This window comes from Centropristis striata, chromosome 7, assembly GCF_030273125.1.
Source record: "Centropristis striata isolate RG_2023a ecotype Rhode Island chromosome 7, C.striata_1.0, whole genome shotgun sequence".
Classification (NCBI taxonomy): domain Eukaryota; kingdom Metazoa; phylum Chordata; class Actinopteri; order Perciformes; family Serranidae; genus Centropristis; species Centropristis striata.
This window is the reverse complement of record NC_081523.1, coordinates 6,902,069-6,928,598: the sequence shown is the minus strand read 5'-3', so window position 1 is coordinate 6,928,598 and position 26,530 is coordinate 6,902,069. Positions and strand designations below refer to the sequence as shown.

General features: G+C 36.3%; 1 protein-coding gene across 3 annotated transcripts in view; it reads right to left on the bottom strand.

Moving 5' to 3' along the window:
* ksr2 (kinase suppressor of ras 2) overlaps positions 1 to 26,530 on the bottom strand; it is a 191,141-nt gene that overhangs the window by 9,808 nt on the left and 154,803 nt on the right. For 2 of the 3 annotated variants that reach the window (XM_059336668.1, XM_059336671.1), the window contains 5 exons: positions 20,036 to 20,132; positions 19,813 to 19,946; positions 16,565 to 16,699; positions 9,065 to 9,194; positions 4,677 to 5,467 (listed from right to left, as the gene is read on the bottom strand). In XM_059336668.1, the coding sequence (XP_059192651.1) occupies positions 5,321 to 5,467; positions 9,065 to 9,194; positions 16,565 to 16,699; positions 19,813 to 19,946; positions 20,036 to 20,132 (643 nt within the window). In that variant the 3' untranslated portion in view covers positions 4,677 to 5,320. Of the gene's footprint in view, positions 1 to 4,676; positions 5,468 to 9,064; positions 9,195 to 16,564; positions 16,700 to 19,812; positions 19,947 to 20,035; positions 20,133 to 26,530 lie in introns of those variants that run through there. The other variant, XM_059336669.1, reaches the window with a different exon arrangement.

Here is a 26,530-nt window from a genome sequence, read left to right as displayed (position 1 = left end):
AAATACATCCTTTTTGCCATTTCATAAATCAGAAAATACCGTCAAAAGCCATTAGAAAAATCAACTTTTGTCTTGTTTTTAGGAACAAAATGTTCTATAAATCAGGGTGTGAATGATATATAGACAAACCCCTCTGTACAAACCTTCAGAATATAGTTAGGAATAAAACTGGTCAGTTTGGTGTCTGTAAGTGCAACTGAAGTTGAGATTTATGAGAAAACGGCCTTTAAAGGTTTTTATACATTCTTAATGGAAATGACTATTAGAAGACAAAATATGAATTCTAATTAATTGCAACAACAATATAGAACATGTAAAACACATAATATTGTGCAGGAGAGTGAGAGCTTTCTAACAATGCCTGTGATGACGATGTTTAGACTACACTGCAAAAAAAGAAAAGTTGGGTGAACTCAAAATTTCAAGGCAACAAACTTCGATACAATTTTAAGTTGGACAATTAAACTTAATATCTTAAGTTTTGTTTTTGAGTTTGCTCAACTCTGAATTTCTCTGGCACGATTGTAACGCTGCTATGAAATGTCAGCTAATGTTGTGACCACAATTTTGAGTTAGCATTGATTCGCTAATGGCTACTCTTGTAGCTGTAACAAGCAGCGCCGCTAGCATCAGTTAGCCGCTAGCATCAGTTAGCCGCTAGCTTTCGCTAATGACCGAATTTCACAACAAAGAAATAAGAGTTAGCAGAACTATTGTCCCTTGTTGTGAACCCCAACTTAAAGATATAAGTAACAACAACTCACCAACTTGTTTTTGAGCAGACAACTGGCTTCATTTGTTGTGCTAACTTACATTATTGCCCTAAATGTCAATAATTTATATTTCCAAGTTTTACCTAATTAAATCACTGTTTTAGGCCAAAAAATACAAGTTGGCTTTGTTGCAGTGTATATGCTGCAAGAGAACACTAACTTTTAGTGAATTTAGGAGAAATCTACAGGATCAAATACAGGAAAATTTACACCTAAATGTTTGTTTTGGATGTTTTCTCTCCACTATTTTGAAAGAAAACATGTAATAAGAGAAAAATTGACCACTACATGCTGTTTTTGCCTGTAGTGTCTCACCTTAACAAGCTATTTTTATAGTATTTTTTCATTAAAACTACTGGAAAACAAGAACTGATAAGAATTTACTACAGGATTTTGAGCCTACAGGTGAACGGTGTTTCAAGGTAAAATTGATTTTGTGTGAAGGTTTTTAAAACTTGTGTACACACGGCATTTAAAAAAAAGATCGGAACAGAGATCACATCATGCCCGAAACAATGAATTTGGTCGTAAACCCTGAATGGACATTTACTGGTAAAAATTTGAACCAAAGTAAAATATGGATAAGGGTTGACTAAGATAAAAGATGACATAAAAGAAACAGAAAACGTCCAAAATGAAAACATCTTTTTATTGTCATACACTTTGTAAAGGATGAGTGCAAATAAAAGAGCTTGTGATCAAAAAGTCTACTCATCACTAAGCCATGGACCATAAGGCATCATTAAATACAAGCTTTTTGGAGCTATCATCTACAATACAAGGACGGAATCAAGGAAAAGAAACAACACAGCATCAATGCTTATGCAATTAGAAGGAAAAATGGAGGAAAAGAAATTTAAAAAATGAACAGAAAACAGAAACAACAGAAAAACACAACACAATTTGTACATTCAAAAGAAAGAAAGTCAAAAAATTCACAAGGAATATTGATATTACGGCAAGTGACGATAAAACATAGTCTACAATCTGTTATGTACACTTGGCACTAATGTTAGATCTTTGATTGTTGTCCAGTCACGTTGTTGTCAACTCTAGCATGTGCACAGGTCGCAACTCTTTTTTTTTTTTAAACTTTTTTTTTTATTTAAATGCTAGTCTAATCATTTATATAATCTATAAATATTCTGAAACAATCATTCTCTCAAACAAAGCTGTTGAAAAGTTCTGCAAAGCCTGACGTAAAACTCCATTAGGTAATCGAGATCAAACTGCTCAATGGAACAACAGTTCATCAGAAAAATGCTCACATAATAATTTTTATATATATAGTTGTAGAAGGATTATTTTTTTCATAACAAGAATCAATCTTTGATAGTCCATCTCATGCACTTGAAAGTTGTAAACAGTACAAATATAAATGATCCACTTACAATATTTGAATCCCAGCAATTCCAAAATAGACAGACAGACTCCAAAAAACAGCAGCAGATTGTTTGTATGCATTTTCCAACACTGGCAGATGTGTATATAATGAGGTGGAAAATGGCTATTTAACATGATTGGATTGTCTCTATCTTTTCCACGTGGCTAGAGAGAATCAAAAGCAGTATACAGCTCGAAAATGACGCCACAGCTTCCAATTCATATGATATGATATGACTTTTGATTTTGCTATATCTCTAAAACAATACATTTAAAATATATTGTGATTTACAGTGTGATGTAGAAAAAAATGGCCTGGGGTGGTCTTCAGCATCCTGATATGTCTTTTTTCTGATATGTTAAAGGGAAAGTTCAGCCAGATTTAACTTTTTTTTTTTTTTTAAACCAAAAAACTCAAATGATTCACCACAGCTTTGTGTAAAATAAAATCTTTTTGTTCTGCACAGCTACTTTTTCAGCAGTGTTGTAGTCAAGAGTAGCTAATAGAGAGCTAAGATAACGTCTGTTTTGCTAAATTATTGAATAATTATCGCAACGGTTAATGAAAGACATTCTTTTTCTGTTCAGAGTTTAGAAATATAGAGTTACAGCACTTCACAGCCTCCTTAAGAGTGGATATAATCAATGAAAATAAATAAAGAATTGCACAAAAAGTCACCTGTAAAATAGTCATTGTCAGTTTGTTGTCAAGGTGTGTTCAGACTAAACAAAATGCTTGTTTTTTTCCTCTCTTTTGTCCACAGCTGCAGTAGCTAACAGCATGCATAGACTCCCATGTGTAAAATTACCCAGATTTTCTATAGATCTTCTGCACTGTTAGGCTCATAAAGCATCAAAGACTTATGCTGGCAAAGTCAGCTAACAACCATTTAAACCTCCATTAGTTTAAATAATGATATAATAATTAAATCACACAGCTCTGCTAGACTTTTCAAATGTTACGGGACCAAATGGATCAAATTCAGATATTAAAAATAGCAATTTCACACAAGTTTTAGTGTTAAAAAAAATGAAAAATGCCCTTTTATAATGCACATTTTTGAGGAAAAAAGTATTTTTGGGCACCATGGCGTCACATGACAGACTCTGAAGGTGTAATTCCACCACTAAGTCAAATTATCTCTATTTAATTAGCGCCACCTTAAATGCATCCAGCATCAGTTTGCATTATTTTAGGGCTAAAAACTGCATTTTTGGCTTTAAATTATGTATAAGTTTATATGTAGACTGCAGGGGTCCCAGAATAATCTTATTATACAGTTGACCAATCCAAAGTGTAGTTCTGGGAGATACCAGTCCTTTATGTGGAAACACTGCTATTTGTGTCTTTTATAGGAAGTGTATAGGCACTGTATTTATATGCCACTTTTTACTGCTATTATTTATTAGATGCTTTTTTATTGAATTTGCATAAGCACTTTTTTAAATATTAGGTGATATAACGCCTTTTACAATGTATGTTTGTTTTATGTACTGTATGTGATTGTATGTCTATTTGGACGTTGGAGTCTGCAATAAAGTTTTGATTGAATCAAGCTGCTTCTAAAAAAATCACTTTTCATTCAGTCTGAACACACCTGTCACATTATTAACTAAAGTAAATGATTAATGGTTGGAAGAGATTGATATGGAAGAGTAAATCTGCAAATGTGATTATATTTAAAAATTAGTAAACTGATATGGAAAAATGCACAGCAGAAAAGAAGCGGAATAAAAGTAAATCGATTTTTTTTAGGAGTAGGGGATAAAAATCTGAGCCGAGGCGGGATGAATTAAACCCAAAGTGACTACAACACTGCTTTCAAAGCAACTGGGAACAAATTTCAACAAGCGAAGAAGAAACTTAAAGTTGACTTTGACTCCTCAGAGTTTTTGTGTTGCATTTGTGCTCTCCCTTTACGCGTCTAACAGTCACATCATGTTCCTGTGCGGCTCCACTTCATTCTGGTCCTTGGACCCAGAAGCAACAGGTCTCTGATCCGTTTAGGTTTCCAGACTATTTTTTTTTTTTATAAAACAGTTTTAACACACTACTCAGAAAGCTAACGTGTTGATTGTTAAAATAACTCACTATACAGTAGCAAGCTTTAGATCTGTATCTATTATATCCTGTAGCTATTTAGAGTTAAATAATATACATTGGTTTCTGGGGAAACAGGTGGATGGGGGGCTCAGTGGTAGCATTTCTGAAGGGTAATTAGATCTCCAACAGTTGGCGAGATACATTTCAAGTGTCAGCGATTTCACAGAACAGCGTCGAGTCCGGGGGTCCTGGACCCCCCCGCCACCCCCCCGCCCGCCCGCCCCCAAAAGGCTGTTATTGTTCAAACGTCTCGCTTATGTTCACAGGCATTAATCAAAGCACAGGCTGATCAGAGAACATTCTCCCATCAAAGAACCGAGCCGACACATCCCCACACAAACAGGGACGCTGGCTTCTTCACATTCAAATGGTACGGTGTAAATAAGAGGACATTTTTCTTCTTTTTCCTTTAAAAGTTAAATAAAGCTTTTTGAGACAAACATGTAACCTGTACAGACATCCACACATGAGAGACCATGAGGTAAAAACTGACACAATGGTCTACACAGTTGACAGACATAAGGAATGGCAAAGACAATGCTATGAAAATATACAATGTGTGACAGTTACATTCATTCATACGAGAAAAGAAGAAGAAGACATGAGGAAAAATAATTGACATTTGTTCTTTTTTTTTCTTTCTTTTTTTTTTTTTTTAAATCCAAGATGATGTGATCAGTCGAAAGATACAAGCAAGATACATCCAGGAAATAAATCAAATATTATGAAGAAAAGGGATCGAGTCAATAGTAAAAGACAAAAAAAACAAAAAAAAAAGATAAAAAGGAAAAATATCCAGTATGGTTCAAATCAAACCAAAGAAAATATGAGTCCCGACTGCTTTGAGAAGCTGGACAGTCAACTTATCTGTACACACACATGCCAACATTCCATGAAAATACACACAGCGCGGGCAGTTTTCATCACTGGGCTGGCTTTTGGATTCAGTGCATTCTTTAAGGAGGTGGGTTATTTATGTAGAGTTATGGCGGCTGTTTTTTTTGTTGTTGTTTTTTTTTTTTAAATAGTTGCTGATTGTTTGCTGTTTTGTGTCCCTAACTCATTTGACATACTCAGCTGACTTCCAGAAGTGCCCTGGGTGGGAAAGGCGACGGTTCCGTTTTGGCAACTTTTCCAGTAAATCTACCAGCTTGGAGAAGCTGGGCCGCTCTTCCTGCTTGAACGCCCAGCACAGCAGCAGAATGTCCTGAAAGAGAGACAAGGAACAGGAGCTTTTAGATCTCTGCACAAGGACTGAAGGGATAAATGTTGGGACAATAATCAGTGGCGGTTCAACACAAGACCTGTGAAGAAGCCATCGGCCCCTGCAATTTATTATTTTCTCTTAGGTTATCAAGTTTACTGGTTTACTGTGTGTTTTCTGTGGTAATTATGTGTGATGTTTGTTTGTGTCTTGTTTAGTTTAATGTGTTAAAGTTCTTATTTATTATTGTAGTTTTATTTATTTATTTATTTAGGTTGGTTTTGTGATTTTGTTGTCGTGTTTGTCCATTGGTGATTTATGTTGTGTTTTGTTTAAATTAATTGAAATAAATAAATAATTAATTAATTAATTGAATAAAAAAAAAAAAATAATAATTTAAATTCCAAATAAAATAAAATAAAATAAAATGAAATGATCAATTCATAACAATGAACGACGGAGAAATTCTTACCTATTTTTTATTCAAACAATATCTCATTGTACACAAAAGCAACCCATAATGTGTACATTGTATAATAGTTTAATTGTGCAATAAAAGCTAAATATAAAGATCATTCTCAATGTACTGCACTTCCAAAATTATAAAAAAAAGTAATTGTGCACAAAAATTAGAAATGTCATTGTCGTACAAAAATATTTTTTAAATTAATGTTTCAATCAATGTAGTTCTTCCAAATATACTTAAATTAGACTTTTAGCTAAAGTAAAAGGTTTTGAATGCTTAAATATCATTTTTGACGTTTTTTAATGTGCCCGTCTGATTAAACACTGTAAAACACAGTAAAATTGGTTCTAGAATCGCCACAGCCAATAATAGTCTCTGTATTTACTTAGCGGAAAATATATTTATTTAGAGTAAAAAAACAACAACAGAAGTTTGAGATTGTGCAAGGAGAGATATGGCCTAAGGCAAAGATACAGCATGAGGTGAAAGACATGTTGAGGTGCATGTTGGTGTTCTGGAAGTTAGTACTTGTAGTTTGGCCCCTTGTGTTGGCTTTCACCAACACAGTCAGAAAAAAACAAACAGCTTTAGGGCCTAAAACTACAAAGGTGTCAGAAAATAGAAAAAATATCCTGACTTGGTTCTACTTGGACCAACTCGAGTGACTCATTAAGGGCCTCAAAGTCTGATCTGTAAAGATCTGCCACTGTGATTAACCCATTTAAGGAAAGTGTTACCGCATTTCTACCATTAAAGCTGGGAAATCGGATTCGTCGTTTTGTAGTATTTGTAGTTTTTTCCACCTATTTTCGGTCTCTTGGCCAATGAAATGCATCAGAATACATGTGGGAGTGTCGCAATGCATCATGGGACTTTTCCAAACTGAAATCATGGCGGAAGACGACTATAGCGGAGGGAGCTCAGATATAACAGCTATAAGCTCTCAAATACTTTTTGAATTCAATTTCTATCTGCTACAGAGGCTGAAAATCGATTCTTTAGGAAGCGTTGACACTTCTGTTGAATTTCCAGAAAAACTTCAGGTTTTATGGGGTTATTTTAAAATCGCCCAGAGGTTTTACAGGCATTTTCCCCAGGCGTTTTAGGCCTAAATGGGTTAATAAGTGACCATTGTTTCGACAGCCCAAGTTCCCCATTGTACCAAAATCCAACCACTCCGACCTTGTACGCCTGAACGAATAAATGTTGGGCCAATAATAGTCCCTGGATTTACTTAGCGGAAAATATACTTATTTAGCGTAAAAAACACAGAAGTTTGAGATTGTGCAAGGAGAGATATCGCCTAAGGCAAAGATACAGCATTTTTTTAAAAAACAAGAACTAACTGAAACTGTATTTTGTGGTTACAAAACTAACTAAAACTGACTAAAATTATAGTAAAAATGTCCTTAGTTTTCGTCTTCGTCAACTTTTTTCATATGTAAACCTTTTTGGTCTATCTATTTGGTTTTATGACTTAATAAACTTACTGAGATGGATCAGACAAAGGAAATAAAGGAAACATTTATTGTGACCTTATTGAATCTCACACCCAACAAATACCCCATTACAAAAAAAACTAAAACTAACACTAAAACTAATAAAAACTAAGCATTTTCCAGAAAATAAAAACGAATTAAAACTAACAAACTCACTCTAAAAACTCATTGAAACTAACTGAATTTGAAAACAAAAATTGATTAAAACTAAAACTTAATTAAAACTAAAACTAATAAAAAATCCAAACTATTATAACTTAACCGTAATCTTACGCCATGTGTTCACTACATGTTTATTTGCATATAGATCAAGTCACAAGTGGTCACTTCAGACATATGTGGAGACGCGTTCTAACATCAGATATGAACAGATGTACACAGAGCTGTCCAGATCAGCCCGGACACATGTTGGTAGCAGGTCTGAACAGCCTCTGAGAGACAAAGCATGCTGAAGTAGCAGGTAAACAGCCCGGTGTTCAAACAGACGGCTTTCAAGGAGAGAGGAGAAGGGTGGAGGCTTTCAGAAAGTTGGCAGGGCAGAAAAGACAAACAAGGACTCATAACATAATGCTTCGTGCATTAAAAAAGACAAAAAGGGGGCCACCCAGGGGACAGGGGCAGTGTCCCTTTTGGTGGTCCTGTTCTATAAGACCACCTCTGACCTGAAAACCTTTTGTTTACCCAAGCACATTCTTGGCAGTTTTTATAAACTCATTCATGAGCTAAAATAATTTGCTTCCAGTGCTTCCACATTTATTACGCCCAACAGCTTTGTGCAAAAACTGTCTTAGCGAAATCTTTAATTAAAGCCAGTAAAAATATTTTTCAACCACCAGGGTCATTGAAATGTATTTATGCAAACTTGCATAATGGTGGCTAACAACTTCCAATTATTCTCTGTTTTGTTTTGGGCTTTTTTTGTTGTTGTTGAAATCTCACTTGTGAAAATTCTCTTAAACACTTTCTGTGTTGCTGGGTATCGTCTCAAAAAAGCCTTCGGTGAATCTGGCCCCAGGTGGATTATTGTCTTTATCATGCAAAGTTAATTTCAAAGTGATAATCAGTGTTGATAAAAAGGTGTCGGAGCACTGGGATTCTAGTTGAGGATTCAATGAGTGCTTAACCCTTTATCAGGCGAAGAACTATATTTGGTAACTTCAGGGGATATCTAAAACTAGCAATAAATGAGTAATAAATAAAATAATATTTCAAGAAAAAAGTTGCAAATTTACTAGATTAAAGTGGCAAATCTACAAGAAAAAAAGTTGCAGATTTAAGAGATTTAAAGTGGCAAATCTGCACGAAAAAAGTGGCAGATTTACAAGAAAAAAGTGGCAGATTTACAAGAAAAAAGTGGAAAAAAAGCAATTTTTTTCTTGCAGATTCACCACTTCAATCTCCTAAACTTTTTTCTCAAATTATCACCCCCCTCGCCCAGGTCCGTATGTTTTTTTTTTTTTTTTACACATTCTGGCTGTATTTAATGTCCTCCAATATTCTCTAGGGTTGAAATTTGGAATTAGCAAGTTTTTCAATTAGTGCCCTATTAAGGGTTAAACATGCAGCAATTGACTTAATCTTGAAAAAAATAAAGACTCATGAATTGTGAAAAATGGCAAAGATAAAAGCTCTTACTGATATCTCCTTCCCCATGCCAGTTTGCGCGAGGTTCGGCTTCATCCCGCTGCCAATCTGCCATATGATCACCTCTGCTGGCTGACTCTTGTAAGGCCACTCACGTGCGTGTAACTCGTACCAGATGGTGCTGTGAGGAGAGAGGGACAGAGTGGTGGTCAGAGACAAGAACACCACAGCTTCAAAACATACTTAAGGAGGGTTTACATCCCTGTGTTCATACTAATAGATCAGGGATGGGCAACTTAAATGCTGCAGGGAGCCACAGTTTTTCATGGACACTACCACAGGGCCACATATAGGAGCGTGCACTTAACCAGATATGATGAAACTGCAATTTTAAATATGTTTACAGTGCAGTAACTTAACATATTTCATGCTGAAATGCATGTATAACAGTATAAATAGGAATACAAAAGGTTTGAAGCAAATAAAAAATAACCACTTACTGTGATTTCTTTTTTTTTCAGTGCAAGAACAGCAGACCAACATTAATTGCAAGAAGTAATTTTGTGCATTTTTACACTGCACTTTTAAGATTTCATCTTTTTGGTCTTTTTGGATCATTTTGTGTCTTTTTTAGGTCATTTTGTGTCGTTTTTTGATGATGTCATCACTCTAGCCTCTCCATAGGGTAACACTGGGGGAATTTTTTGGCATGTTTTTGTCTTTTTGTGTCTTTTTTTGTTCATTTTGTGTCTTTTTTTGTCCATTTTGTGTCTTTTTTGGTCATTTTTTGTCCATTTGTTTATTTTGTGTTTATTTGTTTACAGTGCAGTAACTTCACATATTTCATGCTCAAATGCATGTATAACAGTATAAATAGGAATACAAAAGGTTTGAAGCAAATAAAAAATAACCACTTACTGTGATTTCTTTTTTTTTCAGTGCAAGAACAGCAGACCAACATTAATTGCAAGAAGTAATTTTGTGCATTTTTACACTGCACTTTTAAGATTGACATGCTCAAATGCATGTAGTTGTACTGAGGGCCACTTCAAGCCAGGGTGAGGGCCGTATGTGGCCCCCGGGCCTCCAGTTGCCCATCCCTGCCATAGACTGTATAAAATAGGTTAATACTAATAGCAAAGACTTCAGTTGCAGATAAAAACCTTCAAACTGGAATGTTTCTGATCAGCTTTTGAATTCATGTACAGCTGTTGATGACGCTTCTGCACAGTTGGAACCTAATCTATGCAAAAAAATTGCTTTCTGCAGATTAATTTCTCGTCTTCATCTCTAAGTTCTGAAGAACAATTTAATTCCAGAAGTTAAAGAGCAGCAGATTTTTAATTACTGCTCATGCAAAATTAGCATACCACCCTCCCTGTGCAAATAAGCGGTTGTTTTCATTCTGCTCCTACACGTCAAGTTTGAGGAGCATAAAAATAGCTCCTTTGCCAGGAGTAGGGGGGGAGAAAATGACGGCTGATTGTTGATGAATATGTAAAACAGCCATGGGGGTCACCTCTAGGTAACACAAGAGCTAACAGAGCAGCTGGACATTGTGCGCCAGCGCTGTAATCTTTTTCCTTTTAGGATGATATAGCCACAGAACCTCCATATGGGGGACCATCTGAAAAATGCAATAGTGCTAGGAGTCAACAAAGCAGGGCCCACCCCCACATGAGTCAGTAATGGCAGTGGAGGAAGAACAGGAGCCGCGGGGATTTTTAATGAACTCATGATTAATGTTCAAATTGGACTTTGGAGCAGGAGAGGGAGGACACCTTGAGTTTGAAAAAACACTCAGAAAAGCAGTCAGGAGCCATGTTTCCATTAAAGTCGAATCAAATTTTAAAACGTTGCATTAACTCTATGGAGTCTTGGGATATTTTGTCCATTTTTGAATCTTTTTCATGCCTTCGTAAGTCATTTTGTGTCTTTTTAGATCATTTGTGTCTTTTTTGTGTCTTTTTTGGTAATGTTGTGTCTGTTATTGTGTCTTCTTTAGTTATTTTGTCTCCTTTTTTTGTCATTTTGTGTCTTTTTTGGTCATTTGTGTCTTTTTTGTGTCGTTTGGTAATTTTGTGTCTGTTGTGTCTTTTTTAGTTATTTTGTCTCCTATTTTGTCCCTTGTGTCTTTTTTTCATTTTGTGTCTTTTTCTTGACATTTTGTGTCTTTTGTGTCTTTTTTTGTCATTTTGTGTCTTCTGTGGATTTTTTTTTTTGGTTATTCTGTCTTCTCATTTTGTGTCTTTTTAGGTAATTAAGAACACTTTTTTTGGCACTTTTGGAGACTCCAGAGGGTTAAAGAAAATGTGAATTAGGTACGTTTCCATCAACTGGTTCAGAGCAAATAAACAAAGCTGCATAAACATTCTTTGGTCAGCAGATGGCAGTGTGATGTATCACTGTATGCTAACCATCATTAAACAGTTGTAGAAGAAAAGGTTGAGCAAGAGAGAAAAAACGGTAACACTTTACAATAACCATCATTTATAAATGGTAAACAGATTCTTTTCAGCTTATTCATGTTTAATCATCATTTATAAACCATTTAAAGGCCTTTTAGAATGTAAATACATAATTTATTAATGTTTAACTAACTAAATCATTTATAAATGGAAAATAGATGGTATACTAATGTAAGATTGTAGTAACTTTACTATTAACAAACAATCAAATTATAATTAAAAGTTTAAAGTTGCACTCATTTTAACATTTTTAACACCAAATTAAGTATGTTTATGATTTTGAGAAAAGAAATTGGTTTAAAACATTTAAAGAATAAATACGTATAGCACTTTGTAAATGGTTAATAATTGGTTTATAAACCATCTATAAACATCACTTAGTTGTTATTGTTACCGAAAAAACAAAAAAAGAGGTTGCTAATCTGACAACTTTGGCCATATGAGAGAAAAAATGTCCTCAGAAATTAGATCCAACTGGACAATGTATAATTGTTCTTTCATGTCAGAGAAGAAACAGCTGATCAGTCATAAGTTAAATGTTCGCTACATCAGAACTTGTTTAAGTTAAATGTTCGCTACATCAGAACTTGTTTTAGCAAAAAGCATTTCTATTTCCTGTTTAGCGCATTAGCTATCTTTGAAAAAGACAATTTTTCTTCTTCAATTTTTTGTGTTTCCATCAAGTTTTCTCATGCGAATCCTCAAGATGTGCATAAAGATTTGTTGATGGAGACACAGCTAGTGTGTGCAGTAATAACTAACAGTAAATTCAGGGAGATGGGGTCAAAACTGACTCATTTTGATCCCATCTCCCAGGCCAATTTTGGGCAGTTTTGCAAAAAGATAAAAACACTACAACAGCCTAAATGCAAGACAGGTTTTGTTTTTCTAAGCCTGCACCTCCTATGATTGGGTCTTAAAAGGGTAGTTTGACATTTTGCACATTTTATCTTGTTTGTTCGATCTGCACTGTGACCTCAGGACTTTAAGAAGTTACGGCTCTCGGCCAAGAAATAGTCCAGCACATAACTTCCAAAAAGAATCAAAAGTTGTCACCAGTAGAGCTGAAAGAGGAGTCACTGAGTTCACATGGAGTTTAAGATTTAATTTTGCTAAGTAAAAATCTGGTCAAATTGCAGTAATTTAATTAATTTCCTCTCTTTATGGCTGATTATTATTATTATCTAATTATTTTCTTAAGAGCAAGGCTCCCTCCCGTGTCAAGGTTCTCTCCAGTGTTTGTTTGGTCCCTACACCCATTACAATATTTGAAAAAAATAATATAATAACAACAAATTATACAATTTGCTTTTTAAGCCTGTAAGTGCAAAGTTAATGTGACCGTTAATGGAATAATAAACACACATGTTCACCAAAACACACAACTTAACACAAATTAAATTAGCACTTTTCCAAAAAAATTAACAGCAAATTAACAAATATTCCAGCTACCTTATTTTTAAAAAACAAATTGTCACTGTCACTTTTCATGACACACGTACAGTTTTTAGTTTTGCACTTCTGCTTTCTGTTACTGTAAGATAGATGCAGAATCAAAGTAAAGTGGCAGCTGCTGTAAAATAGTGACAAATGATAAGATGTTGTTGAATCATTAAGACGCCCCTCCTTCAACAATAAAAATAAAATAAATAAAACATTCCCCCTGCCACCAGTTCATTTTTGTGTATGTGCAATTGCTTTTGTCAGTCTGCAAACATCTGCTGACTCATTTTTTGCAGCCACTTGCACAACAAATTATTACTATTTTTTTGCTATATTTGTATATTATAGAGGTTGGGGAAAAAATTGATACAGCATTGTATCACGATATTTTGCGTAGCAATATTTTATTGATTCATGGCCGCCAAGTATGAATATTTAGTGTTCCACTTTTAGGAATATACTGGAGATACTGGTATCATATGAAACTAGTAGATCTGAGGAATCCATAGGCGCCATGTGCCTCGTGTGGGGAAGTTGTTGAAATAACGCTGCAAAGTTCGGCTATTTTTATGTTTCATTCAAAGAAATTCAGAGCAGTGAAGTTTAACCCATTTAAGGCGGGAAAGTGTTACCGCATTTCTGCCATTAAAACCGGGGGCGCTGTTGCGTTATTCTACCATTAAAGCCGGGAAAGCGGATACGTCGTTTTGTAGTATTTGTAGTTTTTTCCACCTATTTTCGGTCTCTTGGCCAATGAAATGCATCAGAATATATGCGGGAGTGTCGCAATGCAACATGGGACTTTTCCAGAACTTTGAAATCATGGCGGAAGACGACTATAGCAGAGGGAGCTCAGATATAACAGCTATAAGCTCTCAAATACTTTTTGAATTTCATTTCAGAGGCTGAAAAATCTATTATTTAGTAGTCGTTGACACTGTTGTTGAATTTCCAGAAAAACTTCAGGTTTTAGGGGCTTATTTTAAAATCACCCAGGCCAATTTTTTCCAGGCGTTTTAGGCCTAAATGGGTTAAAGTTGAGGAAAGTTTGATAAAATGCTGCGGTTGTTGTTGTCCATACATGTTTGATATCAGTTCAATTCAGTTCGACTGAATACTTTGTTGGTCAGTCTGTGGGTTTGACTCTCATTGTGGAGAAATAAAAAGACTGAAGTGAGATGAATAGACTGAGAATTTTCTCTTATTTGGCAAAACAATTCTAGATTAAATTACATTTTGTGGACACAAAATGTATAACAATTAAATCGCAATATATTGTATCGCAATACTCACCGCATCGCAAAATGCTTGAAATTGCAATAATATTGTATCGTGAGTTAAATATCGGGATAAAATCGTATCGTGGGGCCTAGTATATTATGGTTGTATAATATATCAGGAGATATTGGTTGTTCTTTTCCTTAGATGCTCTACTGATGAAGGTTAAATTCTTCAATCCACACCAACTCCTCCTGCCAGACATAAAGCCCTTCGCCTCCTGTGCAGCTGAGACGTTCACCTGGTAAACATTCTCCCACACACCAGATGTTTGGAAGCCCAAATGCAAAAAAAAAAAAAAAACTCACATGAGATGAAGTTTAGCACACTTTCAATCAGAAAACCCAGCTTCACTTTCTCCTCCACTCTTGTGATTCACTCCTCCTGCCTAATCAATTAGTTGACGTCTCTTGGCTCCTACAACATTCACACAAGTTTTCCCCCCTTTCCTGCAATTATGCAATCAATTTAAAATTCAAGAAGGTAACTCTCTCTCTCTCTCTCGGTTTTCGGATCAACTGCGCTTCCAGACGTCTTCTCACAGACACGTGGGGGAACCAATCACAAATCGTCGACTCCAATCAGCTTCTCCAGCACGCTGCTGTCTTCCAGCTGCCAGGGTTTATTTGTGCACCATTTCCTTCCCCAGCGCCATCATAACCAAGGGTGCATTCATAAAAAAAAGCCAAGTGAACCAAGATCTTCCCCATAATCAGGTGTATAAGTGGGGTCCGTCTCAAAATCAGATAACTTTTAAGCAATTAAGTTTTAAAAAAATGTTAATCCTGCGCTCATTAAATGGTTAGAAGTTGGATATCTAAAGTCCAACATTAAGAAAATCACAGCTTATTACATGTGTCTGTACAGTGAAAATCTATATCTATAATGAGATCGGAAAACCTGCTAATGAGAGTTGCCTCGTTGTCGTGTGATGTGGACTTTTAGGACACCGCTCTTAAAGAAATGAAGAGTAAGAATTGATCAAATTCAATTTAAAATTGTACACCGTCTGCATTGGTCTAAAGTTAGACTCTCTAAGATCAATGCTGAGATAGACCCCACTTGTGATAGATGCGGAAAAGATACAGCCACTCTCTTACACATGTTCTGGACATGTCCAAAGCTGTGCACTTTCTGGCAGCTCATCTTTGAGACCTTTTCTAAGATCTTTGCAAAAAAGCTTGCACCGTCTCCATTCTTCGCGCTGTTTGGTGTAACCCAGATAGACTCTCATCTGGGGATGTGGGAAAAAATAATGGTGGCTTTCTGCTCTCTCCTAGCTAGGAGACTGATATTATTGAAATGGAAAGACCTAACACCTCCAACATACAGTCATTGGATTAGGGAAGTCATGTACCATATCAAGTTGGAGAAGATCAGATACACAATTAGGGGGTCTACTAGAAAATTTTATAACATTTGGCAGCCTTTCTTAATGTTTGTTGAAGATATGGAGGCAGACAATATAATACTGTAAACCTCTGCTGTTGGCCTCAGTCATCATTATAATTATACTTATGTATTTGTTGTTATGTTTTTGTTTCTTTGTTTTCTTTCTGATTTTTGCTAATCTGGCTATGTGAATTCTGTATTTTGAACTATGTATTTCACACTGTGAACTCTTAAGTCTGGTACTTGGGGAGGGGGAGAATGTTGCATTAACTCTATGGAGTCTCGGGCTATTTTTTCCATTTTTTAGTCTTTTTCATGTCTTTGTAAGTCATTTTGTGTGTCTTTTGGTCATTTGTGTCTTTTTTGTGTCTTTTTTTTTTTAGTAATTTTGTGTCTGTTGTTGTGTTTTTTTTAGTTATTTTGTGTCCTTTTTTTGTCATTTTGTGTCTTTTTTGGTCATTTGTGTCTTTTTTGTGTCGTTTGGTCATTTTGAGTCTGTTGTTGTGTCTTTTTTAGTTATTTTGTGTCCTTTTTTCATTTTGTGTCCATTTGGCAGCCTTTCTTAATGTTTGTTGAAGATATGGAGGCAGACAATATTATATTGTAAACCTCTGCTGTTGGCCTCAGTCATCATTATAATTATACTTATGTATTTGTTGTTATGTAACTATGTATTTCACACTGTGAACTCTTAAGTCTGGTACTTGGGGAGGGGGAGGTGGGGGGGGGTTTAACTGAGGGTTTTTTTTTCCTTTTACCCTGTGTGTTCTGTTGGACCTATGTTAAATTGTAAACTATAATCTGTAAAACAAAATAAAAACACCTTGATCAAAAAAGAATTGATCAAATTCACACAAATATTTGGAGAATGTAAAATCTCTCTGTCAATACGGGGTATGATTGTTCAACATCAGGCTCCGGTGTTGTCTGCACAAACAAACCGTAGCGCCTGAGGTAAGACGAAACTCACCCGAAAGCAAAGACATCTGACTGTTTGGAGAAAGGAAGCTTGTCCTCCTCTGTGTCTGGAGAGAGCTGCTGGATTATTTCTGGGGCCAGGTGACACAGCCAGCCGTTGGGGATCCTCAGTTTGTCTTCTCTCCGGCTGCAAGAGGGGAAAAAAAACAAAAACGTGGAGATTGAGATGGAGACTTGTCAGGGTTTATTGATCTGCTGTATCGTTACGGCCGAGCTATTAAAGATGTTAAATGGCTGCTTTTTCATTTCGCTGCACTGTCACTGCAGACAGCCGCAAAAACATAAGTGGATGATGTTGCTTTTCAATTATTGTTTCAGAAAAATGGGAGCACTTTAAGCTTTTGCATAATGTTGCAATTTCCAGCCAATTTCTGGAACATCCTTGAATAAACATGTTTAATATGCACACCAATAAAACTTGCTTTTTTTTGTGGGACTTGTGCAGTGTTCGGATTGCACCGTGGCTTTTGGGGGAGCCATATTTCTTGGGGGTGTGATGATACTGTGCATATGCATGAATGCTCCAACCCATGTGCAAAAATATGCTATCAATATATGGGCCAGTGACAAATAAGGGTTGGCAAGATGTCAAATGTATGTAAGAATTTTTAAACTTTTTTTTTAAAGAATATTAAACTTTGTCCCCCTACAGCGTATTTAAGTGGACTTATACATATAATTACTTCATTTAAAAAAAACATATTTCTGAGTATTTCTACATTTGCACATTCCATCAGTATTGAGCAGAACATATTCTTAAAACAACCATTTTTTTCTAAAGTTTTGACAAATTATGTAAAATTTGCTATATACCATAGTGTTGCAATTTTTTAAAATCATTTTAGTTGACTTTTGTTTTCCTGTATATAGATATTGTTGTCAGATTTTTATGGAAAAAAAGAATACTGGTTACACCAACTGACAATGGATTAGATCACATTATTGACCCATATTTCAATTTATGCAGAGAATATTTAGCCTTGTTTACTCAAAATGCGTTGTACAGTGTGTGATGTGCATTAAGGACGTCCCCACACATGGACGGCTACAGCAGGAATAGAAACCATTGTGTTCATATAAGAAACAAAATATGGAAAATGGAATTATTTCAGCAACATAAATATGCAGGAAAATAGATCTGTGCAGAAAAAAAGCACTAAAATTACCATATTCTAGAGCTGAATTTCTCAAATGGGGGTTTTAAAGACCTTATGTCTTGTGTCTTGTTGTCATATTTACCTCGTATCTTCAAAAAATAATTTTTCTACAGGAAGAAAAAACATTCCCATTTTACCATTAATGAACAAATCAGAACAAAACCTCATATTTTGACAAAAAATTTAGATTGTGTATTCTGCCCTACAAAGCCTAACTGCAGTAGCTACATTTTTGGTCAAAATTGAGTTATCACTCAAAATGAACTCATTGATGTCTGTTTTATCTTGTGACAAAGTTTTAGATTTCATTTTTTTCGTTGTTTTAGAGAAATAATGATATAAAAATTGCACTAACGACAAAATCCAACTCAAAACCAAATCAGACCACATGGGGAAAAAAAAAAAGGCCACATTTTGGAGATACGAGGTTTGCATTGCACAGCGGCGATACATAAGTGAGTTTGTCATCTAATACGATTGTTAGCTATTCCATTTTAATGTAGCTGTAAAGCTGAAATGTGCAGCCGTTAAAATAATAAAGAGTTGTTGCCGTCTTCCTGGTTCGAACTAGGAAACCTCTGTGGTTTTATTTTTATTACCTGGTTAAGTATGGGTGTGACTCATAACCCTCGGCTACAAAGTTTTCAGCAACACAGTGGTTTGGCTGAGCGCCTGGAGCTCGCACACAATGCATCCTGGTATGAAGACAGTGCTAGCAGGAAAGCTTAGCTTTCTTCATCAGTTTTCAGATACACTGAGGGATTTATTGCTTCAGTGACCTACATTTACCATCAATACTGATATCCACACAAAAGCTGTGAGCTTCTCTTCTTATTATCGAGCTAGAGCTACAAGTGGTTTAGCTTAGCTTAGCATAAACACTGGAAATAGGGGAAAACCTCTTAAGATACAGAAAAGGCAAGTACATAAAAGGTGCAGAATTTCCTCTTTAATGTGCAGACTGAGACTGGTATCAATGTTATATAGTGACATTAAAAACATGCAAATATTTTGTAGGATATGTAGATAAAACTATAAAAGACGATTCAAATATCAAAGTCGACCATGAAATTGAGTATCATTTTTTTGCTCTATCACCATTTTAGCCCTCACAGCTGTAATACTTTCATTTCTTCACTGGAGAAATAATTCTATAATGTATCAATTTAATTTTTTATGATTGCAAAACAACATATTTTTATTGGTCCTGTAATCTACTCAAGCTTCCTTCATAACAATGTAAAACATAATTTTTCAGACCTGCAATCTGCTTTTTATACATGGCTAATATGTGGGAAAACAGCACTGTGTCTGCAGATATAGTCGTATTCAGAGAGTTTTTCTTTCACTGCCTACAAAAGGGTTAATGAAAGTCTTGGCCTCATGGGGGTCAAACTGAAGTGGATAGAATATGTGACTGCAGGTTTCTTCATCCATGACACAGTAAATGAAAGAAAATATACTCTATTTGTTAGAGTAGCATGATCCAGTTTATAGCTTTTTGATCGTTAGAGCGTTTTTTTCTTTCTCTTTGCACCGTCAGAACATTCAGCTTCATCCAACCACTATTGAATCCTCGCTCAACCTTGACCTGGAAACTTGTTATTTCTTTCTTTCTCTTCACCGCCTCTCTTTCACACCGTTTGTGTCTTTCAGCGGTTAAAAGGTTTGTGCATGACAACGGTTTATACGGACTGAAGACAAAGTGTTCGACATAAGGTAGGAATGTTTTAACCTAATATTGCACACAAGATTATGAACTTTGAGGTAGATTTCAAGCGTGACAACATCTGAGCAGAAAAGCAAATATTACATAAACAAACTGGTTAAAATAGCTGAAGAAAAACATGTTTGTTAGTTTTTTTTTGTAATATTTAAAATACTGTATGTTTTGCAACTGCTAGAGGCTGCTTACAAGTCATAAAATATGTTTAAAAAAATAAATATGACTGCTCTAAAACAGTCTTTTGTAATTGCAGACTATTTGCTTCAATGTGTGCCAATATTGTTATGATAATTAAAGTCTGTCTCCAAGGCAAATTCCGGTATTACACCTTCTGGGATGTGTATTAAATGTAATTACCTGCCAGCCTGCAAAACCCCAGATATGGTGAAGAGTCCAAAGTCGGTGATGACGATTTTGCCGTTGTCATAAAACACATTTTTGGACTTCATGTCTTTGTGTAAGATCCCCTTAGCGTGGAGGTAGCCCATCCCCTGAGGACAGAGAGAAAAAGATGTGACTTTTCTGTAATATGATGTGTGCTGCAGAAGTGTTCTGGGAAATCAGTGTAGAGTTGTTTTACCTTGACCATCTCTTGTGCTATCTGTCTGGTCTTGTTAACGTCCAGGACTACCTTGGCATCTCGCACCACGGAATAAAGTGTCCTGCCTTTACACAAGCTGAAAGAGGGGACAAGGGACGAGGTTAAGAGTGACTGTGCTGACTTATGTCATAATTTTATGATGAAAAACATTTCAGGTCGAGTCTGTGATCACATTTCAACTACCCTCTTTTCTATTTGCTAACATAAATAAAGAATAACTTAGTTTGAATGTCCACCCACTAATAAAACTGGTCTGCTTTTACAATAATTTCCTTTTGGTTCATTTGCTTAATGATTTTCACATTAAAGTGCCTGTTCTCCAACAGCTGATCAAAGATGTACAAATACGAACCCTTCTTCCACTACTGTTGTATAAAATAAAATATTGTGCAGCATCACATCAGAATCAGAAAGCCTTTATTGTCATTGCACAGAGTAACAAGTACAAGTACAACGCGATAAGCCATCAACCCGTCCAAACGTATAAAACACCCACAAATAGTATGACAGAGGTAAACAGGACAGGAAGACAGAGTATGAAGAGAGAGAAATACAGCACGCGTGAGGAGAGGAAAGGTGGAAAAAACAATGGACTTGCCTGTAGTAATTATGAAGGATGCCAGGGAGAAGTCATGTAACTAAGTGTAAAGCGAGGATATGGAGTATAAAGAGTGACACGGTCCGCTCGGAGTAGGCAGAGGGGGGTCAAACAAACAGGACTTTAACCAACGTTTTTGTCCATTTTTTAACCGTTTTTATAACACCTAACCTAATGTACTTTTTGCCCTAAATTTAGGGAACAAAACTGCGACCATTTCACAATGTTCACAATGTCTTTAAAATAGTAACTGGTACGTTTAAGTATGAGGACGTGTTGATGTTCTGCCACCGGTAAGGGCGCTAATCTTCATATATATGTAAATCAGGCACGTAGTATGCCCATATTACGTTAATTGACACAGTGTCAGTATACATAAGCATAGAGTTAATAAGTTTACATAAATGTTGGTGACTGGAAAGTGTTATTTTCTCTCTTGAAATCCCAGAATGAAGCAGAGAAAAGTCGACCTGCAACCAAACAGCAACACACACAGCCGACTCTAACGTCTGTGTTCGACCAACAACGATTCTAAATATTTTATCTGTGGTTTTTTTAATTTAAACATGTTGCATTTTTCTTGTTAATAAAAATATTTCCGTTAAATTTTGGGGTCTTTGTGGTATCGAAAATGGTATCGAGTATCGAATATTTTCCTGAGTATCGCTATCGAGTTGTGGTCGTATGGGCTGGAAGAATTTTTTGTCCACCTTGTCTTTTGTCCACACTCTTGACTTCCACTAAGACCAAAACCGAAACCGCATTCAGTGTTTTGGTGACAAGAGATCCTCTTTATCTTCTTCTTTCTGCACTCAGTCATCTTTTAATGTTCAGTGTGTTCACGCTTGCCCTGAAGTTCACACGTCAGAGTCTGTGTCGGTGCAGTTTGAGACGTCGTTAGAGGATAAAATGCCATCATTCTGAGCTGAAACTTGGGCCCACTCGGTGCCAGGTGAGGCTGTTACACCGCGACGCCTGGAGGTGGTGTCACATTTCTGGAAGGGTGCCATCACGACGTCGCATTAATAGACAGCTTTACAGCCACCCCCTGCCTCACACCTGAAGCCCTCAACCCCAACTGTGCCACGCAGGTGACCAACAAAGGACCTGAAGCCAACAGTTCATGCATATTCATTCCCCAACGTTGACCTGACAGCAGCTGCATTTTTAGTGGCTCTCTTTCCTCTGGCTCTTTCCAACACAGGAAAAAAAAGTGGCTTTTGGCTTCAGTGTCACATCGTTTGACACCTTACCACCCGCCATACCTCAGACAAACAGGATGTGTGCCCGCCAGAATAAAAGACACAGAGGCGGCGATTCATGGTACTCATCCGATGAAAAATTAATGTCATGCTGAATGTCCCCTATGTGAGTAATTCTGCCATATCCATAGATTAAAAACCCGGCGGTAGCATCACAGATGACCCTGTGTTCTGTATGCTCAGCCAAATCGATCCACAGTCACTTGTGACAAATGAAACAATCAATATTTATCTTTCCACTAATGCAACCTGAAAACTCTCATCCTTTATAAACCAATAAACCACACTTAAGTTTAATTTCACAGGTTTGTCGTGTTGCACTTTGGGCTGCGAGAGAAAGTTTTAGTTCCCCTTTTCTCAAACCGTGTAATAGGAGAAGTGGTGGATAACAAAGCCACCTGTTGCACTGACATTTGCCATTATTTTCAGCAATCAGGCAGTCTGTCAGCTCCCCTGCACTCACGACAATTTCAGCCGGCAACAACTGCAATCACACGTCTCCATCAATCAATCAGGGAATCCGTAATTTAAAAGATTTTACAACCGCGACGAATGCGATGGGGAAGGAGTCGGATTCTTACATTTAGCTTTGTTTCCTGAGTCATTTTTCTCCACCGTGGAGTCCAGCACTGACATCCCTTGTTTCTTAATAGGAAAAGGAACGAAAAACAAGGTATTTTTTTCCCTCACAAGAGAGGAAACAAAGGGGTAAATTATTTTTCTTAGTGAGACGTCCTTCTTTGTTCACAGTCTGTGTAGATGACAGTGGGAGTGTGGCAAATATCCGAACAATTTCCCTTTTGAACATTATTAGCTAATTAATTAAAGCGGAGAGTATTCTTTGTGATGGTCCTTAACAAGAAACACAGCTCTGTCTCCCTTGTTACAAATGAGAAAAATAGCTGCGGTGAAAAATGTGAACACTAATCTGTGAAATAATTAAAGTAGTTCACCGTGTGAAGAGTATTCACTCCCAGCCAGTGTAGTCAAGACAAATACGGTACAGCAGGCGATGTGGGTGTGGGTGGTTCTAGCAGCCTGTTCTAATCATAACCTCCGCACGCTTCATTGTCAGCCACTCTAAGCTCATTGTCCCACAGGAGGGGAGGATCTGTGGCTCTGAAATGAGTCCCAGGGGACGAGGATCGGCTCGGGTGGGGGTCAAAAAGCCATCTCGTTCAGAATTCAGAAGCAGCAATTTCGGAGGTGTGATGTCACTTTTCATGCATTTCTCTGCAATACAGGGTGTCCATAAAGTCTCTTTACAATTAAAAAAACATCACATTCCATTTGTGTATTTCAGGTACCCTGTTAACCCTCTGGATGTGATGAAGAAGTCATGATTTGGTGCTTTTGCAGACTCCAGACTAGAAAACAAAGCAGCGTGGAGCCCTACTGTAAATTTACCTCTAAAGTTCTGGCTGTAAACTCCATGAGGCCAGTTTCAGTTTGATGATGATATACCAAGTAAACCCTCTTATATGTTAGATTTGCAACCTTTGTTCACATTTGCAACATTTAATGTTGGAGTAAAGGACTAAAAAAGTAACAAAATGACTAATAAAGACACAAAATAACCCAGAAAAAGACAAAATGATTGAAAAAGACACAAGATGAAAAGACAGAATGACCATAAAAACCCACAGAAGACACAAAATGACCAAAAAAGACACACAAAAAAGACATTTTGGTTTCAAAAATGGACAAAAAAAGCCCAAGACTCCATAGAGTTAATGAAATAGGTTAATGAACCCCTATGAAAATGGACCGGTGGATTGGAAGGGATGGCCCACCTCATTCACCAAATATCACTCCCCTGGACTTCTTTCTGTAAGGTTATGTTAAAGATATCATACACTACTGCCGAAAGTTTGGAAGCAAGATCAAATTTGTACGAAAAAGATCATAGTTTCATTGCTTTAGTTTGCAACAAAATAAACGTGATTATTACATAAAGAGTCACTTATTAGAAGACATTTTTACTATAATTATCAGGTCTTTGGGTTTTTATTGCTTAGACTTTGTGTATCCTTCTTTCCTTAATGTATAAATCTGAACTCTTGTTTCTTTACTCAGCTGCTTCAATTTGAGCCATTTCTGTGGTAGTTTGTCAGAGATATGAACACAGTTGAGGTTTATTGGGATTTTTGTATCCAAACTCTCAAAAGCCAAAGAGCTAAAGTGAATAATGCAAACTGAGATTTGTTTTTTTACTTTTGCAGTGAAGTTGTGACTCTTTCAAATCTTCCCAACCCGAAAACTAAGCCCTTCTTTTCTTTTGTTAACATTTATTCAGCAATGGTCTGGTAACATCAATGAACCTCAAGGTCAATTGAGGAAAATGGTTCAATTCAATTCAATAAAGCTAAAGTCTGATCATGCAGTAAACACATCCAAAAATCAAAAGAATCCAGACTGGTTTTTAAGAAAGCCATTGTGAACAGAAAATTCAAGTTGCTTCCAAACTTTTGGCCTGTAGTGTATACATGGAACAAAGATACGGGACATCACTGCCACCAAGCAAAAGATCACTGAGGCCATTGCGACCATTGATGAGGCTTTGCTACAGCGAACATGGCAAGAAATCAAGTCCTGTCTTTATGTGCTTTGTGCAACTAATGGTGCCCATGTAGAGGTGTATTAAATGAGGCAAAAAACTTCAATATCTACTCCTCATTTTGTAATAATTTCCACTGTTCATTTGCTTTTGTAATACATTTTTTAAGCTGTAAAGAGACTTTATGGACACCCTGTATATCTGTAATATCGTCCAGGGTTTTGGATATAACAATATTTTGTTCCCTTGCTTTAAAGTAGTGATGGGACAGACTGTTCTGAGGCTTCGGATTGGTGTCGAGAAATCCAGGAAGTCTTTTATGAAGCTTGTATCGAGGCTCGTTTCTTTAAGGACGAGTGACATCATTGATGGCGTTTTGAAGCCTCGCTGGTTCAGGGAGTGGTCCGAGTGTTGGCGTGATTTATGAAGATATATTAAGCGCAATGGATCCCTGCGATATTGAGTCCAAGCACAGTGGCAAAAATATTGTTTCTTAATAAAAATGAATAAAGTCATCATCATCAGCCCAGTGTTCATCAGCACAATCACTGTCTAATCTTTGGAAAACACTAAAACAGTTCTGTTCAATCATTGCCTGAAATCACACTGACACGTTTTTTGACATTAATAGACTCTTATCATTACCCAACATTAATCAAAAACAGATTAAATGAATGAACCACACAAAGTCAAATTAAACTGTTCTTGGCAGTGATTATTCCCATGATGACACTGTTGCTAGACAGCCAAGAAGCCAATCACAAATAGTTGAAATGGCATGTAGAACCTGACAATGTAATAAATTCCCAATAATGTAATAACCCCGATAATGTAAAATCTGCACTTGAGTCCATTAAAAAATGTAATATAACCTTATAATGTGATAACTTCCCAATAATGTAATAAAGTGCATTTCCCAATAATGTAATACACTTGTTTTTAAACCAATAATGTAATAAAGTATAACATTAATGGGAGGTTATTACATTATCAGGTTAGCCTTCATTTTGCAAGTCCTGATAATGTAATAATTCCCCAATATTGTAATAATTTAACAGCAGACCACCCATTACTTGGGTTCAAGTGGTGATACTGTGTAGGCAACTCTAGCTCAAGAGCTCTAGCGCCACCAACAGGTCAAAGTTGAATGTTTATTAACTTTTGACCTGTTCATCCATTTTCTCACAAAGGATGTATCACTGGAACCCTTGGGCCAATCCCAGCTCAATGCATCCTCAATGGGGTTTTTCGGCCATATTGGATTTTCCGCCATCTTTGATTTGATCAAAAACCTTCCATTAAACTCCACTAAGTAGGAGTTTCACAACTCTCTCGACTTTATTCTAAGGTCACAATTTGATTACATTTTGATTAATATTGTATTTTTCAGCACTGACGGCTTTGCTATTATCAGAATCTATTGAGTATCGATTTGTTAAGATCAACAGTTGATTAGTTTTAAGCCCTGTCATGTTACATTCTCAAAATCTTTTTTTGTGTGGAAAATATCACACTAAGGCCAAATGGGGGCAATTTACAATTTTCGCGGATCACGCTTTTAATTTCAATAACCAAGATTAGAAGCTCAATGTAATTCATTTTCAATTCAGGAGTGAAATTGGCCAGCCCTAATATTAATATATATATTATAATCAATCCTTGCAGTATATTTGTCCTTTCACTCGACAGATTCCACATAATTGCTTTTTATAATGCGTGTACGTGCAGAAATTCACTCCAATACATTTACTTAAACTCACGATATACTGCTTTTCATAAACGTACCCAATCTCTCATGTTTTTATGGTTAAATGTAGTTTTATTGCCTTCTTTATATGATATGTTTTATATGCTTTTGTGCATCAAATGCTTGAATTATAAAGCTGCATCCCAATGTCACACAACATACCATAAGTAGGCTTTGAGTGTGTTGTGTGTTCACACTTGAAAACTGAAGAGTATACTCCAAAAACTCAGTGTGCATACTGAAACAGGCTGCGTTTTTAGAGTGTGCTGTTGCTACTGTCACTGCAATTAACAGGAATAATGCAGGTGAG